The sequence below is a fragment of the Monodelphis domestica genome, chromosome 2, assembly GCF_027887165.1.
Source record: "Monodelphis domestica isolate mMonDom1 chromosome 2, mMonDom1.pri, whole genome shotgun sequence".
NCBI lineage: Eukaryota > Metazoa > Chordata > Mammalia > Didelphimorphia > Didelphidae > Monodelphis > Monodelphis domestica.
This window is the reverse complement of record NC_077228.1, coordinates 203145682-203164707: the sequence shown is the minus strand read 5'-3', so window position 1 is coordinate 203164707 and position 19026 is coordinate 203145682. Positions and strand designations below refer to the sequence as shown.

The 19026-nt window shown below is 41.4% G+C and overlaps 1 protein-coding gene across 3 annotated transcripts in view; it reads left to right on the top strand.

Annotated features, from left to right (window-relative positions):
- The window catches only part of PYY (peptide YY), a 28607-nt gene extending 15332 nt beyond the window's left edge, over positions 1-13275 (top strand). Inside the window, exons 3-7 of one of the 3 annotated variants that reach the window (XM_001374468.4) lie at positions 1982-2071; positions 10817-10946; positions 11733-11920; positions 12322-12405; positions 13036-13275. In XM_001374468.4, coding sequence (XP_001374505.2) covers positions 11736-11920; positions 12322-12405; positions 13036-13057 — 291 coding nt within the window. In that variant the 5' untranslated portion in view covers positions 1982-2071; positions 10817-10946; positions 11733-11735 and the 3' untranslated portion in view covers positions 13058-13275. The remainder of the gene's footprint in view (positions 1-1981; positions 2072-10816; positions 10947-11732; positions 11921-12321; positions 12406-13035) is intronic. The other 2 variants (XM_056816910.1, XM_056816911.1) reach the window with 2 other exon arrangements.
- Positions 13276-19026: the final 5751 nt, after the last annotated feature.

Sequence of the window (19026 nt, the reverse complement as noted above, 5' to 3'; positions counted from 1 at the left end):
AAAAGGGATGGGAAGATGGTGGTGTAATGCATATATGTGTATATAGTTGGTATTGGGAGGATGGAGAGATGAGGACAAGTCTGAGAGTCACAGAACATGGGCTGCTGGACTAGGAGGGAACTCAGATGATCTACTCCAAACCTCCAGTTTGAAAGAAGAAACTAAGGCACTGAACAATTGGCTGAAATAAGGAGGACTTTAGCAGCGAGGATGGGGGTGGGAATTGACTTTCTGACAGTAGTGAAGTAGAAGGAGGTGCCAAACAGCAGATTTGGGTTTTTGTCTCAATTGTACTGACGAGCAACTGAGAGAAATTGACTAAGTGACTATTTCTCTGAGTCTCAGTTTCTCTTTCTGTTGGATGATGTTTTCTTTGGGAGTCCATCATTCTTGCTGAAAGGACCATTTCCCTTCTTCCTCCAAGGTTCCTGAGACACCCAGTGTGGATGGCTAAGATCCCTATGGGCAGAGATTAATGGCAGTTATAGTGGTATTGGTCCCACAACAGGGACTCTAGGGCACTCCCAGCTCCTCCATTCCATCCACCCCTGGCCAGCTAGCCTCTTATCTCTGATGGTGTGGATAAGATAAGGATTTTCCCGGACTGGGGAGTTAATGAGCACACTGAAAGCCATCCATGAAACCGTTCCAGGTATGGGAGTGGCAAGTCGGAAGGTGAGCGGGTGTTTGAAGGAGATAAGGCCAGGATGGGTACATCTCTGGCTCAGTTCTGTACACAGATGCCACTTATCTGGGCAAACATACTCCTATCATTTCAAGAAGCTCAGGGGCCCCCAGCATTTGGCATAGGAGATGCCTATTTCCTTTCCTTCCACCCTTCTTTCCTCATCCTGACTAGAGTTGGGTAGCTTTGATTCTTGGTTTCCTAATCATGATAAATAGATTGGAAAAGGGCCCCAGAGGTCAGTGTGTATCTCCTGGGGGCATGGGGGTAAACGCTTTGGGGATAGAGAATCATAGTCATTTGGGGGGTCTGTAGTCTGAGTTCAGGCCAGCTCTTGTGTGTGTATGTGTGTTTGTGTGTGTGTGTGTGTGTGTGTGTGAGAGAGAGAGAGAGAGAGAGAGAGAGAGAGAAAGAGAGAGAGAGATAAAGAGGCAGAGAGAGATAAAGAGACAGAGACAGAGAGGGAGAGAGACAAAGAGGCAGAGAAAGAAAGACAAAGAGAGACAGAAAGAGACAGAGACAGAGAGGACAGAGAGGGAGAGAGAGGACAGAGAGAAAGAGACAGAGAGTCAGAGAAAGAAAGAGACAAAGAGAGAGACAGAGAAAGAGACAGAGAGTTGCATATGAATGATTTTAGAGGGTTCTGTGAATGTGGGAAAGATCAATGTGCTTGGTTAGTGGAGGTTCATTAATCATATGGAAGTGTTTAAGAGATGGTGTGTGTCTATGAGGTATGGTATGTGCCTGAATCCTGGAGGCATCAGTTATTGTTTAGATTACTGAGAATTTATCTTCTGTCCTCCTGGGGCACATCTAGCAGGGAATCTCTTGGAACCCAGAGGCATCTATTTCCCTCTCTGTAGAGAGCCCCCTACCCCCACCCCAAGCCCTGTGAATGGGATCTGTGACTAGGCTTCTGGAAGTTGTCAGACTTCTGCTCCAGGGGAGAGCAAAGTGTCGAAAGCCCTAGAGAGAAGGGATGGGGGTCATTGTCTGTCTCCCAAAGACTCAGCTTGAGAACCTGGGTGCTGAAAATTGTTAAGAGTGAACTTCTCCCCTGAGTATGCTCTGACCTTTCTTCTCCTCCACCAATCTTTCCCCCATTTCTTTGCCAGGAAGCAGGTGATGATACTGAGTTTGAAGAGGAGAGGTAGGGAGAGGTCTGGGTGTCATAATTTACAATCTGTCAGGCTTGGGGGGCCCCTGTGTTCCCTTTCCAGATGTCACTGGGAAGTAGGCTGTGATGTAGACGGAGGCAATCTTTCTCTTATTTCTCCCCCCTTTCCTGTTTTCCAGTTGCTGATGGATGGCTGTGACCTGATATAGTCAGAATTAATGACTTTTCCGTGGAACTCAAAACTAATGGTGATGCTAAAGAGGAGAAGAGTAAATGATATTTTTTTTTTTATTTTTTTGAAGTGGTTTGAAAAATCCCTTCCTCCCCTCCCCCAATACATATTCACATCCTGCCCCAATATGTTTTATCCAGAGCCTTCATGGGGAAGGGGGTGGGGAAAAGAGTAGAGGACAAGGAAGGAGATGAGTGGGGAAGAACCTTGGGGGTCCCCAGATGAGAGAGGGAAAGAGGAGGCGGAGAGAGATGAGAAGCAAGGCTGGAGAGATAGGAGGAAAGACATGGAGAGAATGATTAGGAGATTGTAGGATCGTGGATTTAGAGCTAAAAGGGATGGCCTTTTAGGCTGTCTAGTTTAACCTTCTTTATTTAACAGATGAGACAACTGAGGTCTTAGAAAGTTAGATTAGTTGTCCAAGTTCATCTAGGTTATGAGAGGAATTTTAACCCAAGTCCTCTGATCCCCAGTCTGGACCTCTACATTCTACCATATATTTCTTTCCATAATAAGGCAGATCAAGAAAAGAGTTATGGCAGAGATGAAGGAAATGATAGCAGAAATGGAGAAGAGAGATAAGAAGAGATGGGGAGAGAGGGAGAGAAATGGAGGAAAGAGCTGAGGAGAGAGATATAAATGGAGAAGAGAGATAAGAATGGAGAGAAATGGAGAAGGATCTGAAGAGGTAAAGAGAAAGAATAAAATGGAGGAGAGATAAGACATGAGGTGAGAAATGGAGGATAGAGAGAGGAAGAGATAGAGAGAGAGATAAATGGAGGAGAGAGAGAGGAGATGAAGAGAGAGGAAGGGAAATGAAGGAGCAAGTGAGAAGAGATTGGGGATAGAGAGGGAAAGAAATGGAGGTGGAGAAAGACAGAGAGAGATAGGGGAAAGAGTCAGAGATAGAGAAGGAGAGGAGGAGAGGGATGAGGAAGGAGATAGAGTAGGGACATAAGGAGAGAACTGAGGAGAGAAGTGGAGCTGGAGGGGGAAGATGAGAGATTTGTGATGAAGTGTCAAGTTTTCCTGCCTCTCTTGTCCTGTTCCTGATGAGCCTGGAGGCCACTAGCTCTTTTGAGTGGTTTCAGCCCCAATTCATTCTCTTATCTCTTTGCCTCAGCAGCAACCAATCAATAAGGCAGCACTCTTGGGCCAGGTTCCTTTTGGGCAATAAAACCTACTTTACTATTGGGCAGATGCTTAAGAGCATAGATCAAAAGCAGGATGGCAATCACCTTACAAAGAGATACAGGCTAGCTTCATCCAGTCGAAAAGATAAGCATTAGGTGCCTCTGTAAGCACTGGAAATTGCTGTTCAGTCACCTGAGTCCATACTGCTTCCTGTTTCTCTCCCTAATTCTTTGAAAGATCATTAAGTAGAGAGTCAGGCCTGGAGATAGGAGGCTCTGGGTTCAAATTTGGCCTCAGACACTTCCTGGTTGTGTGGCCCATTGGCAAGTCACTTAACCCCCCCACCCCTCCACCCCCATTGCCTAGCCCTTACCTCTCTTCTGCCTTGGAACCAATACTAGCATTGATTCGAAGATGAAAGGAAAGGGTTTAGGGAGAAAAAAAGAGCCTACTGTAGAGACAGCTAGGTGGCACAGTAGGTGGAATTCCAGGCTTGGATATGGGAGGCCCTGGGTTCAACTCTGGCCTCAGATACGTCCTACTGTGTGATCCTGGGCAAATCATTTAATCCCAGTTGCCTGCAGCCCTTACTGCTCTTCTGCCTTAGAACTGATACTTTGTATTGATCCTAAAATAGAAGGTGGGGGTATAAACCCCTCCCCACCAAAAACTAGCCCATCATGCATAGGGAAGGAATTAGGATTTTGTTTCCATCACACCTCTTTGAACCTATGCTCTTCTTGAAAGCTCAGATTCTTCATTTGTTTTGCCATTCAGTCATTTCAGTTGTGTCTGACACTTTGTGATCCCATTGTGGGGTTTCTTGGTAAAAATACTGGAGGGGTTTGACACTTCCTTCTCCAGCTCATTTGACAGATGAGGAAACTGAGGCAGACAGAATGAAATGACTTCCTCAGGGTCACACAGCTTAGTCAGTATCTGAGGCCAGATTTGTACTCATGAAATCTTCCTATCTCCAAACCTGGCATTCTATGCACTGTGCACCTTGCTGCTCTATAAGCTGTGAAGTACTACTAAACGTTGGAGGCAACATGATCTTGGAGTTGAGAAGATATAAGTTCAAGCCCTACTGCTGACATAGTAGGTGTACCGTCCTGGGCAAATCACTTAACATTCTAGTGTCTCCGGCAACTCTCAGAGGTGTCACCAATCTGCATGGGTACAGGCTAATGAAATCACCTATATGGACCACTTTTACGTTTTATTTTTACCATGGTCTCCTGACCAGCTAACCCATCTTCTACTCTCTGCCATCATATTGTATAACCTCTTATTCCCCTGCCCAAGCCAATTTCTTTTCTTTTTCTTTTTGTTGTTGCAAATATATATATATATTTTTTGTTTGATTTTTAAAACATTTTTTCCAGATTACACGTTGATACAATTTTTAATAATCACTTTCTGACATTTTATGATCCATGTTCTCTACCTCCATTCTACCCTTCCCCCCTCCCCAAGATGGCAGGTAACATGCAATAGGTTGAACATGTGTTATCGTACAGCACATATTTCATTGTTCATTATGTTGTGAAAGAAGACATATCTCTTCCACTAGAGAAAAATTTGTGGAGGAAATAAAGTGAAGAATGGCATGCTTCAATATGTATTCAGACTCTGTCTGTTCCTTCTATATCAGGCAGATACCTTTTTCGTTATGAATTCCTTTGGGTTGTCCTAGATCCTTGTGTTATCGATAATAAAGTCATTTATAGCCCACCATCATACCATATTGCTGTTCCTGTGTAAAATGTTCCCTTGGCTCTGCCCACTTCACTTTGCATCACTTTATAGAAATCTTTCTAGACTCTTTTTGTGATCATCTTATTTGTCATTTCTTATGGCACAATAGTATTTTGAGAAGCCAATTTCTTTTCCTTCCTCCCTCCCTCCCTCCTTCTCTCCCTCCCTTCCTCCCTTCCTCCCTTCCTTCCTCCCTTCCTCCCTTCCTCCCTTCCTCCCTCCCTTCCTTCCTTCCTTCCTTCCTTCCTTCCTTCCTTCCTTCCTTCCTTCCTTCCTTCCTTCCTTCCTTCCTTCCTTCCTTCCTTCCTTCCTTCCTTCCTTCCTTCCTGTGTTAGAATCCATACTAAGTATTGGTTCCAAGGCAGAAGAGCAGTAAGAGCTAGCAATGGGAATTAAGTGACTTGCCCAGGGTCACACAACTAGAAAATGTCCGAGACCAGATTTGAACCAAAGTCCTCCTGATTTTAGATCTGGCTCCCTATTTATGGAGCCACCTAGCTGCCCCTCACCCCCAATTTCTTTCTTATTCAATTAAATTTGTTTTTCTTCTCCAGGCAATTAGCAAATCCTTCTAGAGATGGCCCTCTTTACTGCCTTCAGATTAAAGTAGACAGAACATTCTCTTCTCCTTTCTGTCCCATTGCTGTCTCTTTAGCTGCGCACTGTCAGTTGCCATCTACACAGTGCCCTCTCACCACCTGCCTGCTCTTATTTTTATGAAAAACAGAAACCTAATAGCTCTTCATATGTCTTCCCTGTAGACCCAGCTTTTCTATCTGGTCTTGTTTCTCCTTCTACCCTCCTATCAGCTACCCTAATTGCAGTGTCCCCTACTTGGGATTCCACACTACCCAACTGTATTTAAAGGGGAATTCCACCAATGCCAACTATAACTTTAAAAATAGTTGAGATTGCTAGCTGTATGACTCTGGGCAAGTTATTTAACCCTGATTGACTGGCCCTTGTAATTCTTATGCTTTAATTATTATCAAGAATTGCTTTTTTATGTAATTGAAAAAAATTTAAAAAGTAAAAAAAAAAGAATTGCAACTAAGACAGAAGGTAAGGATTGAAAAAAAATAATTGAGGCCTCAGTGGTACAGCATGGCTTAATGGATAGAGTGCTAGTCTTGGAATCAGGAAAACCTAGATCTGAATCTCACTTCTGACAGCTGTGTGACTAAGAATGAATCATTGAGCTTCTCTGAGACTTTGCCACTAAATTATAATAAACAAGCATTTATTAAGTCCTGACTATATGCCAGACACTGTGATGAGTGCCAGGATACAAGAAAAGAGCAGAAAAAAATTGCTGGCCTTATTAGTTCTAATGGAGTTCTATAATAGGAGCACCTATAAAATCTAGTATATAAGATAAATACAGAATGTGGAAAACTATTTTTTTACTGTTATTTAAAAATGTTGATCTTGTGTTGATTGGTTCTTTTGATGAGACAACTTAGGCAGCACAATGAACAGAGCACTGGAACTGTAGTCAGGAGAAGCTGAGTTAAAATTTGACCTCAGATGTTTACTAGTTATGAGACCTTGGGCTTATGCTGTTTCCTTACCTGGAAAATGGGGATAATAATAATAATAGCACCTGCGTCCCAGGTTTGTTGTGAGGATAAAATGAGATAATGTTTGTAAAGCACCTGCATGTTTATTTAATAATAATATAATTGTTTAAATAATGAATTATATTGTTTAAATATTATTATTTGTGTTTATGTCTTTTTTAAAGTTATAGACAAGTGTCTGCATTTGTAAGGGGAGTTCCCACACTGAAGAAGTCATGGAGTTTTTCACTGTTGATTTAGAGTTATTATTTTTTAAAAACCTTATCTTCTGTCTTAGAATCCATACTGTATATTGGTTCCAAGGCAAAAGAGTGGTAAGGGCTAGGCAATGGGGGTTAAGTGACTTGCCCAGGGTCACACAGCTAGGAAGTGCATATTTGAACCCAGAACCTCCCATCTCTTAGCCTGGATTTATCTACTGAGCCACTTTGCTGCTCTGATTCATAGTCATCTAACAGGGGAGTCAGGACACACACAGAGGTTACCCCCATATTCATTATTATTTTGACAGGAGGGGAAATTTTCCATGGCATCTTGGTAGATTTTAGCCAAGCCACATTCCCTCCTCTCCTTGTAATCTGTGCTTCACTGACCTACTGCACCGATGATTAATCTTGCCTGATGGTCTCTCCACTTCTTCCTCATGTCCCCCAACACTGGCCCACACCTTCCATTTTATCCCAGTGACAATGTCTGTCCTGACACCGTCAGAATGGTGTTCTGCCTCTCCCTGTTGGGAGGTCCCTGAAGTCCAGGACTGGGTCTCCTTCAGCCTGGGAGCTTCCAGGGGTCAGGGATCAGCTTATTTCTATAGTAGGATTCCTTATCAGAGCCCAGCACCTAGCATTGGGATGGGCAAGGGAGGTGTGCTCAATCTATGTGGCACAACTGACTGGTAAGGAACAATTTCCAGACAAGCAGAGTGTTTTGACTCAGAAACAGGTAGTTGAAAGGAGGTGTAAGATTGCCATCCCCAGAAAGCTTTAAAAATAGTATCAATGGCCACATATGCCTTGGCTGTTGTAGCCTCAAACCTGTCTAGAGACAGAGTGCTGGACAGCGTAAGCCTAACTGCTCCTAGCCCTTCTCACTAAGGGCTTATTATTTCATGATCTTGGTTTAAATTTTTTTGGGGGATAACTTTATCTTAATGTAATTGGTTTTCTTTATAGATCCATGTATTTTATTTAATGCATTTAAAAACATTGTTCTCAGGAGATCCTGGATTCAAATCTAGCCTCAGAGACTGCAGCTGTGTGACAGTGGGCAAGTTACTTAACCTCAGTTGCCTAGTCCTTACCACTCCTCTGTTTCGGAATTAGTAGAGATTCTATGACAGAAAGTCATAGTTGTTGTTGTATTCCAAGACAAAAAAATCCACAACATTATTCTGGGGCAGCTAGGTGATTCAGTGGATAGAGAGCCAGGTGTGGAGACAGGAGGCCTAGGTTTAAATCTGGCCTCAGAAACTTCCTAGCTATGTGACCCTGGACAAGTCACTTAATTACCTAGCCTTTATTGCTCTTTTGCTTTGGAACCAATACTTACTATCAATTCTAAGACAGAAGGTAGAAGTTTAAAAAATATTACAAACTAAAAAAACTCCAAAACTACATAATTCTGAAAAAGGTCCATAAATTTCACCAGAATGCTAGAAGGGTCCACAACACCAAAAAGATTAAGAACCCCTTCTTTAGAGAAACAGAGGAAGAGGTTTAGGGGGACTCCCTAAAACCTCCTTCTTTCCATAACAGGGAAGATGAAATGCCAAGGGTTCTATCTGCTCAGTCATATGAAGAGTGTGTCCTGAACTTATGACAAAGAATTCTATTCACCTCCAGAGAAAGAACTATTGGAATCAGAATGCAGATCAAAGCATACTATTTTCACATGAGTTTATTTGTGTTTTTATTTTGAGGTTTTGATTTTATATGAATATTTCCTTACAACAACAAACAATATGGAAATATGTTTTGCATGATAATATCTGTTTAACCCAGAACAAATTGCTTACCATCTTCAAGAGGGGGGAGGGAAGGGAGGGAGAGAGACAATTTGGATCTTATAACTTCAGAAAACTTATGTGGAAAATTGTTATTACATGTAATTGGGAAAATAAAATATTTTAATTTAAAAAACAGAGTGTGTCCTGAGAGACTAGAGAGGGATCACCAATCACAAGGTTGGAAGTAAGGGTATTCTGCTTGTCTCCAGATGCCCATCAATCCTCACGAAGCTCTGTCCTTCCCTTTCACTCTTCTGAACCTTCCTCCCATTCTAAAACCAGTAAAATCTATCTCGAGGTTGTTGTTCCAGATAGGATTCTGTGGCTTGGTCACTGTTTCTCTCTATATGTGCGCAGTAGCTGTCTTCAGTATTTGCTTTGCTTCTGGTCTGTTTCATTATCTCTGCATTTCTTTTCTTTCTGTTTGTCTGCTAATTCTATGTAAATCTCCATCTCACTCTCCATTTCTCTAGTGATCAATACTTGGTTTCTGGTCTTCCTTTCTCTCAGTCTATTAGTTCTGTTCATTTTATCCATCTCCCTGTTTTGTTGTCTCCATTTCTGTCTTTATCTAGATCTCACTGTTAGTTCTGGCTCTGTCCCTATCTAGGGACAGCTAGGACTCTGGTTCTGTACACAGGATGTCCCAGAAGAATAGAAAATGGAAAGTTAATTAATTATTTTAATGTAATTATTCTATAATCTTCGAGGGATCTACTGGCTTCTTTGTTCTCAAGCACATACACCCCTGTGATCTCCCTTTGTCCTCCACCTTCTCCAGCTTTTCCTCGAATCCAAAGTTGCTGTAAAAGGTGCTGAACTTGCCATCTGGCTGCTTTACACAGATGGGGATAATCTTCCTTATTTAGAAACTAGGAGATCAGGTTCCAGGCTTTTCTGCAAGTGTGATGCCATTGGTCTAATAGTGACATGATCTGAACATTCCTGATATAATTCTTGTTTTCAAACCCTGATAGAAGTTGGGATGGATTGGGAAGTGAAGTGAGGGGCTGGAGAGAGTCATCTCTTATTCTTCATACACCTTGGGGAATGCCCCAGTTATTTGAGTGCTTAGCTCTCTCTCTATTTTGGTATTAAAACCTCAGCTAGATAAGCACTCTTCCCTTGAAAAGGGCAACATCTTTGACTGGCATCACCATTACTTTGGAAGGTGGTATTGAATGGTCTACCAGACAGGGCTCCAATCACTGATAGCCTCTTTTGTCTCCTGGATATACCTGGCTGGCACCGGTGTCAGCTGAGATGCAACTATTTATGGGGGAGGAACTTATAAAGTTGATAACTTCCCACCAGACATACCCTAATATGCATAGAGGTAGAAGGGACTAGGTGGTACAGTCAAAAGAACACTAGATTGGGAATCAGGGAGACCTAAGTCCAAACCTAGCTTCAGATATTTACTGTGTAACCCTCAGCAAGTCACCTGAACTCTGTCTGCCTCAGTTTCCTCCACAGCAAAATGGAGAGAATAAATTGCACTTACTAACCTTGTGAGGATCTAATGAGATAATATTTGTGAAGCACTTAGCACAGTACCTGGTAAGGGTTGGTAAGTGCTTTATAAATACTTGTCTCCTTTTGAAGAGAGTACATCTGCAAGGGTTATCTATCCTTTAGGGCTGACACTCAGCATTTCCTCCTTCCCATATGAAATCATATATAGGTCAAGTGCCAAAAAGTTATTCAGTTCAGTCTCTAACCTCAATGTGAAAGAGACTTTCCTTTTTCCATACCCAAGTCAATACTTCTAACTCCATCTTCTCTCCACAGCTCTATTTTTTTCTCTTTTCCTCACCTAAGGGTGCTTAATAATGGAATGAGACCCTAGAAATCAGTCACTGTGATCCCTTCTCCTACTTTGATGGTTTGATATCTGTCTGGGAAGGGAGTTATTACTGATTAGGGGAAAGAAATGTCTAGATGGACAACTAGTAGTAGGGGAGCCAGTTTTGGCATGGATTCAAAATAGTGCACTCATCCTATAGAGTCTAAACCCTAACCACAGCTGGCTCTTTGTTCAGCTGAGCAGAGCAGATAGGATAAGAACTGGGGGGAGGAGGGGCTCCTCCAATCCAGAGGGACCTGTGCCCTTTTCTCTTTCAATCCTTCCTGCCCCTGGTTCCTAAGGAGAGAGCAACAATACTTTTCTCCATGCTGGTGAAGAAGCCAGGTGATCCCACTAGATGGGGAAGGAGGGACCTCCCTCTCTCCTAATTACCCCTCTTTTCCCCTCCCCCTCTCTTAATAACCCCCTCCTTTCCCCTCCCCTGCTTCTTTCCAGGTAGTAATATAAGCACCAGGAGGAAAGAATCGGAGAGGGAGTCGGGTGGACACAGCAAACAGCTAAAATCCCTACACTAACTTCATTCGTGCTTTATCTCCCTCTTACTCCCAACTTTCCTATTAATACAGTGAGTACAGAAACAAGGTCCAAGCAAGGGAGGGTTTGGGAGTAGGGTGAAGGGATGGGGGAAAGAGACCCCCATCTCCAAGGAAGTGAGGGAAACTGAGAGTGGGATGGCGGGGGACTTAAAGGGAGGGCACTTAGCTCAGAGAGTTAGGAGGCTAGGAGAGAAAAGGGGACCGAGGAGGGGTCCCCCATCTGAGATTCCCCAATAGCCAGACAGACAGGAGGATGGGAGTATTTAATAGAGGATAGGCGGGTGTTCTGGGGACAGAGGACATGGGTGACTCCATCAGAGTCCCTGAGTCTGAGGGTTTTGCTTTATTCGTCTGAGGAATAAAGAGGATGGTATCAGGGGCTGGCAAAGCTGTGAAAGAATGCTCTAGCCAAGCCTCTGGCTGGCTCTTTTCTGAGTCTGCTCCTTCCTTCTGACAGTAGGGATTCTGCAGGGAGAGGGTAAGGAAGAGCTAGGGAAGTGATGGGCCGTAAGTCAGTCTCCACATTATTCAGGTGTACAAGCTGGGATTGGGAAAACAGCTAACGTGGGTGCCAATTTGTGAGTGTATTTAGGTGTCTGTTCTAAGTCTGAATAAGTGTTTGTTATTACCTGTGTGACCTTAGGCAAACTAATTCTCTCTGAGCCTCGGTTGCCTCACCTGTAAAGGGTTGGATTTCCAGCTTTGAATCCCAAAATTTTTTGGCAGCTCTTTGGGGGATCTTAAAGTGAGTTGGGAAGTGGGGGGAGAGCTATATGGTGGGGAAATTGGGGCTACCCCTCCCTCTCCTCCTGCAGATAATGACCATTCTGAGGCCATGGACAATGTCAGCTGCGGTGCTACTGGCTCTGCTGGCTTGCCTGGGGGCTCTGGTCGAAGGCTACCCCTCCAAGCCCGAGGCCCCAAGTGGAGATGCCTCACCTGAAGAGCTCAGTCGCTACTATGCCTCCCTTCGGCATTATCTCAATTTGGTCACCAGGCAGCGGTGAGGGTCTGAGAGAGAAGTGGGGTGGGGTGGGGGGAGGCCCGGAGGGAGGGAGTGAGAGAGAGGAAGAGGGGGAGGAAATAGGGTGGGAAAGAGAGCGAAATTGACTCCACACCTTTGCGTGGGCTTTTCTTCTCCTGCTCTCACTTCTTTCTCTTCCCCCTCACCCCCCCCCATGAGGGGATATTGGGCGGATGAGATGGGACTGGGTGGGACACATTTTGAGGCCATTTTTGGGATCCCCTCATTACCCTCAACTCTTTCCCTATCACTCTGAGGCAAAACTTTGGTTCAAGCTCTTATCCAGCCAGGGAACCGCTACCAAATCTCTCACTGAGTTGATGGGAGCAAGAGGCGGGACCAGAGATCTCCTCAACTGGCCCTCTTTGCCTTGCCTCCAGGTATGGGAAGAGGGACAGTACTGAAGCCGGGCTAGCTGAGAAGCTCTTTCCAGACGACAGCGGAAACCAGAACAGCAAGTCCGGGTGAATTCACTCCCTCCTCCTTCCAGACCCTCTCTATTCCTTTTCTGTCCTCCTCCTCAACAACCATCTATTAGACTGTAAGTTCTTTGAGGGCAGGGGCTTATCTAGTTGTCTTTAGCACTTGGCACTGTACCTTAGGGCACAAGACAGGTTTTATGAAGGTTTATTGAAAGATTGGTGTTTCTTCTTCCCCCTCTTCTGAAGGAATCCTGAAGTTTTCTAGACTTGCATTCATTCATTCATTCAATTCATTCAACAATCAATCATTAAGCAACTACAGTGTGGCTGTAGTATGGCCCTTGGCTAAGAATTAGATGATAAAACCCAGGCAAGACACGGTTCCTGGGAACTAGACTGAGTCAATCCTCCTCTCCCTTTACTTTATAAATAAGCCTCACCTTTCTCCATTTCTTCTCTCCTTAAGACTGATTTCATATTTCTGCTGGGCTGGCTCTCACCCCTTCACTATCCCTTACTCTTCCTTTGGCCATTCTCAGATGGTAATCAAAACTGTCTGTCCTTGATTAGGTCATCCCTCAATATAGGAGTCTCCCTCTCCTTCCCAAGTCAGATATCCATCACCTAAATCATAGCTGGGAAGCATACTCCCTTTCCCTTCTCTCCCTCCAGGTCAGAAGAACCCTATGTTTGATAATAGTTTCAACTTCTGATTGATCTCATCTGTATCTGGGAGAACTTCCTACAGTGGCCAGGTCTCCCTGCTCTGCTGCTGACCTGATCACCCAACTTTTGGGGGGCAGCACCTGGGGGCTTCCAGTTTGTGCTTCTCTACATCCTATACCACTGTACTTGCAGAAGGGTTATAGGTGACTTTTCTGGCCCCTTAATAAAAAGCAAGTTTCACGGAAACAGTGTGTCTGTCTCTTTTTTTTTTTGTGCCCTCCATCATTGGTCCTTGGCACCCCACACTGGGGTGGGGTGATGTTAGAGAAAGTCAGAGCCCAGCCAGGATGAAGCAGGTTGAGGCAGTAGGGGCATAGCTCTGAAAAAAGAAAGTTGAGATGACTTTGAGTCAGTCATTTGGTCAGGGACATTTAGCAGGCACTGTAGCTGGCTCTTAAAAGGGAAAGAGGGCACAACCAGAATTAGAAAGAGAAACAACAAACTGAGGAAAATTTTTTGATAACAGAATTCTCTGACAAAGGTCTAACCTCTAAATATAAAAAGAACTAAGGCAAATTTGTAAGAAATTAAATCATTCCCCAATTGATAAAAGGTCAAAGGATATGAATAGGCAGTTTTCAGATGAAAAAAATAAAAAATATCAATAATCATATGAAAACATGTTTTAAATCCCTCTTGATTAGAGAAATGCAAGTCAAAACAACTCTAAGGTACCATCTTAGCAGGGTGGCCAATATGACTGTAAAGGAAAATAATAAATGTTGGAGGGGATGTGGCAAAGTTGGGACATTAATGCATTGCTGGTGGAGTTGTGAAGTGATCCAACCATTCTGGAAGGCAATTTGGAACTATGCCCAAAGGGCTTTAAAAGTCTGCCTGCCCTTTGATCCAGTCATGCTATTGTTGGGTTTGTACCCCGAAGAGATAAGGAAAAAGACTTGTACAAAAATATTTATGGCTGTACTCTTTGTGGTGGCAAAAAAAATTGTAAAATGAAGGGATGCCCTTCAATTGGGGAAGGGCTGAACAAATTTGTGGTATATGTTGGTGATGGAATACTATTGTGGTCAAAGGAATAATGAAGTGGAGGAATTCCATGGAGACTGGAACAACCTCCAGGAACTGATACAGAGTGAAAGAAGCAGAACCAGGAGAACATTGTACACAGAGACTGATACACTGTGGCACAATCGAATGTAATAAACTTCTTTACTAGTAACAATGCAATGATCCAGGACAATTCTGAGGGACTTATGAGAAAGAATGCTATCCACCTCTAGAGAAAGAAGTGTGGGAATAGAAACACAGAAGAAAAACAACTTCTTGGTCACATGGTTCAATGGGGATATGATTGGGGATGTAGACTCTAAATGATCACCCTGGTACAATTATCAATAATAGGGAAATAAGCCTTAATCAATGATACATGTAAAACCCAGTGGAATTGCTCGTTGGCTAAGGGAGGGGGTGGGAAGAGGGAGGAAAAGAACATGAATCATGTAACCATGGAAAAATATTCTAAATTAATTAATCAATAATAAAATGAAAAAAAATTAAACCATTCCCCAATTGATAAAGGTCAAGGGATATGAATAGGTAGTTTTCAGATAAAGAAATCAAAACTATTAATAATCATATAAAAATGTTCTAAATTCCTCCTGAATAGAGAAATGCAAATTAAAGCAACTGTGAGATGCAACCTCCCACCTATCAGATTGGCCAATATGACAGACTGTAAAGGAAAATAACAAATGCACAAAAATAAAATCGGTGCACTAATGCATTGCTGGTGGAGTTGTGAATTGATTCAAACAGTCTGAAAGGAAATTTGGAATTATTCCCAAAGGACTTTAAAAGAATATATGTCCTTTGTTCCAGCAATACTACTACTGGGTTTGTAACTCAAAGTGATAAAAAAAAAAACCTGAGAAAGGTTCTGTTTGTACAAAAATATTTCTAGCTGCACTTTTTGTGGTAGGAAAATAATTGGAAAATGAGGGAGGTGTCCCTTGATTGGGGAATGGCTGAACAAATTTGGTATATAATGGTGATGGAATATTATTGTGCTATAAGGAATGATGAACTGCTTGATTTCTATATGAACTGGAAAGACCTCCATGAATTAATGTGGAGTGAAATGAGCAGAACCAGGAGAACACTGTACGTAGACAGAAACTGAAACATTGTGGGATGATCAAATGTAATTGACTTTGCTATTAAAAGCAATGCAAAGATCCAGGACAACACTGAGGGACCTATGAAAAAGAATGCTATTTATATCAAGAGAAAGAACTGTGAGACTAGAAATCCAGAAGAAAACATATGATTTATTGCATGTTTATATGGGTATAGGATTTGGAGTTTTGGTTTTAAAAGATTTTCTATTACAAAAATGAATAATATGGAAATAGAATTTGAATGATAATATATGTGTAACCCAGTGGAATTGCTTGTCAACTCTGGGAGGGGAAAGGGAAGATGGGAGAGCAATAGCAAGAATCATGTAACAATGGAAAAAAATAAAAATAAAAAAAAGGGAAAGTAGGGGGAAAATCTGAGATTCCTTCCTGCGTTCATATCTGGCCTTAGACCCTTAGTAGCTATGTGACCCTGAGGAAGTCATTTCACTCTGTTTGCTTCATTTTTCTCAGCTGTCCAATGAGGTGGATAAGGAAACGGCAAACTCCAGTATCTCTGCCAAGAAAATCCCAAATGTGGATCACAAAGACTTGGATATGACTGAAATGACTGAACATCATCATTATCAATGGGTATATACTTATATAAACCAAATACATATAAGAAGAATTAATATAAATAAGTGCAAAATTGTTTTTAATAAATCAAGGTAGTTTGGGAGAGAGGGCATTAGTATTTGGGGATCAGGAAAAATTTCATGGAAGAGATAGGACTTCAGTTGGCCTTGAAGGATAGATAGAATATGGATTAGACTGAAGAGAGAGAAAATTGTTGGGAAGAGAAGGCAAAGGTATGGAAGAGGGAATGAGTGTGACACAACTGATATATATATATATATATATATATAGTAAGGATGAAACCTAGAGTATATAAAAGGATGTGTGATGGGGAGGCAAAGTAAATCACTTAAGGTAGATAGGCAGAGTTGGGTTGCTCAGTGGATAGGATGTCAGACCTGGAGATAGGGAGGTGCTGGATTCAAATTTGACCTCAGACACTTCCTAACTATGTGACCCTGGGTAAATCATTAACCCCAATTGCCTAGCTTTTACAGTTCTTCCGCCTCAGAACCAATACTTAGTATTGCTTCTAAGATAGAAAGTAAGTTTTTTTTTTTAAGGCATCAAGGATAACACCTAAGTTGTGAATTTGGGTGACTGGGAAATTCATGATAGAAATTGGGATGTTTCGAAGAGGAGCAGATTTTAGGGAAAGATTAATGAGTTCAGTTTTAGATAGTTTTTGAGCTGAGGAGTTGCTGATGTGAGATGAGTTCAGGAGAAAGGTTAGGACTGAATATTTAGTATCAATTCTAAGATGGAAGAAAAGTGTGTGTGTGTGTTTAAGACAGGCAGGACTTGGGGTGTGGAGAGAGTCTTGAAAAGCTAGACAGAGGAGTCTAGATTTAGTAATGTTGGCATCATTTCTCCTTTTCCAGGAGGAGGTTGAGTAGTCAGAGCCCCACAATCAAGTTTCCTGCCTTCTAGTTCAAGAATCTTTCAACTAAATATCAATGAATGAGACTTGGAATCCTAGAACCTTAGAATTTTAGAGCTTAGTACATAAAACCAGAGTTAAAAAAAATTAGTTTTTATTAATGCCTTTTTTGCATCACTAAAGTTTTTTTTTTAACCTTTACCTTCCATCTGAGAAACTGGAGGACACATTTTTAGACTTGGGTCACAAAGACTTTCTCATGTGATTATCTGGAAATCACAGAATGCACCAGGGACTCATACATGTTGGAAGAATTTTACTCCCTAAGTTAGAAGTGGGGTATAGTGGGTAAAGTTCTGGAGTTCCAAAAACTTGGGCTTGAATCCTGTATCAGACTCTTACTCAATGCATGGTCCTAGGACAGTTATGTCATCTCTCATAGCTTCAATTTCCTCATCTGTAAAATGGAGATATTAAAAGCACTCATAGGCTTGATAAGAAGATACAGTGAGATGTGTGAAGCACTTCAAAAACCTCAAAGTGTTCTATAAGTGTCAGCTGAGATTTCTAGCCCTGTGACAGTGGGGCATGTCACCTAATCTCCCTCAAATTTGGGTTTCCGAGTCTGGAAACCAATGTTCAGAATGCCTGTAGTATTTATCTAACAGGCTTATTGAATTGTATTCCATCACATTCATATATCCACAACTGGTTCAGCCATATCCTAGTTGAGAAGCATGATCTCTATTTCCAATTCTTTGCCATCATAAAAGGGAGCTTCTTTAAACATTTTTGTGCACATAGATTCTTTTCCTTTTTCTTTGATCTCTTTGGGATATAGACCTAGTAGTGATATTCCTGGGTCAAAGGGTCTGCAGTTTTAAAGCCATTTAGACATGGTTCCAAATTGATTGTTCTTCAGAATGTTTGGACCAGTTCAAAACTCAACAGTAGAGTGTCCCTATTTTTTCACATCCCTTCCAGAATTTATAATTTTCCTTTTCTGTCATGTTAGCCAATTTTATAGGTATGAGGTGGCACCTCAGAGTTGTTTTAATTTGCCTTTCTTTAATCAATAGTGACTTACAGCATATGCCTATAGATAGCTTTGGTTTCTTCTTCCGAAAACTGTTTTTATCCTTTGACCATTTATCAATTGGGGGATGGCTTTACTTTTTTTTTTATAAATTTGACTCAATCCTCAATATATTTGAGGAATGAGGCCTTTATCAGAGAGAATTGGCATAAACTTTTTTATATTACTTTATTGTCTATGGTACCTCTTAGCAAATTTTTTTTAATGTTAAAATTTTTTTGAATTTCCTTTTTATTCAAATATATTTTATTTCCTCAATTATATGAAAATAATTTCAGCATATATTTTCTGAAATTATAAGATCCAAATTGTCTTCCTTCTCTTCCCCTTGAAGATGATAAGCAATTTAATCTGGATTATACATGTGTTATCATGCAGAATATATACATATTGGTCATTGTTGTAAAAGAATACTCATAAAACCCAAACTCCAAAATAAAACCAGAAATAAACTAGGGGGAAAAATAGTCTGCTTTTATCTGTATCTGACTCCAACAGTTCTTTCTATGGAAATGGATAGCATTCTTTGCCATAAATCCTTCAGAATTGTCCTAGATCATTGTACTGTTAAGAGTAGCCAACTCTTTCACAGTTGATCATCCCACAATACAGTTGTTTCTATGAACAATGTTCTCCTGGTTCTGCTTATTTCACTTTTCATCAGGTCATGTAGATCTTTCCAACTTTTTCTGAAATCATCCTGCCCATTGTTTCTTATAGCACAATAGTATTCCATCACCATGATATACCACAATTTGTTCAACCATTTCCCAATTGATAAACATTCCAATTCTTTGCTACCAGAAAAAGAGCAGCTATAAATATTTTTGTACAAGTAGGTCCTTTCCACTATTTTATGATCTCTTTGGTATACAGACCTACTAATGGTATTACAGGATATAGACCTAGTAGTGGTGTGATTGGATCAAACAGTATATACAGTTTTTATAGCCCTTTGGTCATAGTTCCAAATTGTCCCCCAGAATGGTTGGATTAGTTCACAATTCCACCAATAATGCATTAGTGTCCTAATTTTGCCACATCCTTTCCAACATTTATCACTTTCCTTTACTGCCATATTGAACAATCTGATATGTGTGAAGTGGTACCTCAGAGTTGCTTTAATTTGAATTTCTCTAATTAAGAATGATGTAGAATATTTTTTTCATATGATTATTGATAGCTTTGATTTCTTCATCTGAAAATTACTTGTTTATGTCCTTTAACCATTTGCTAGTAGAGGA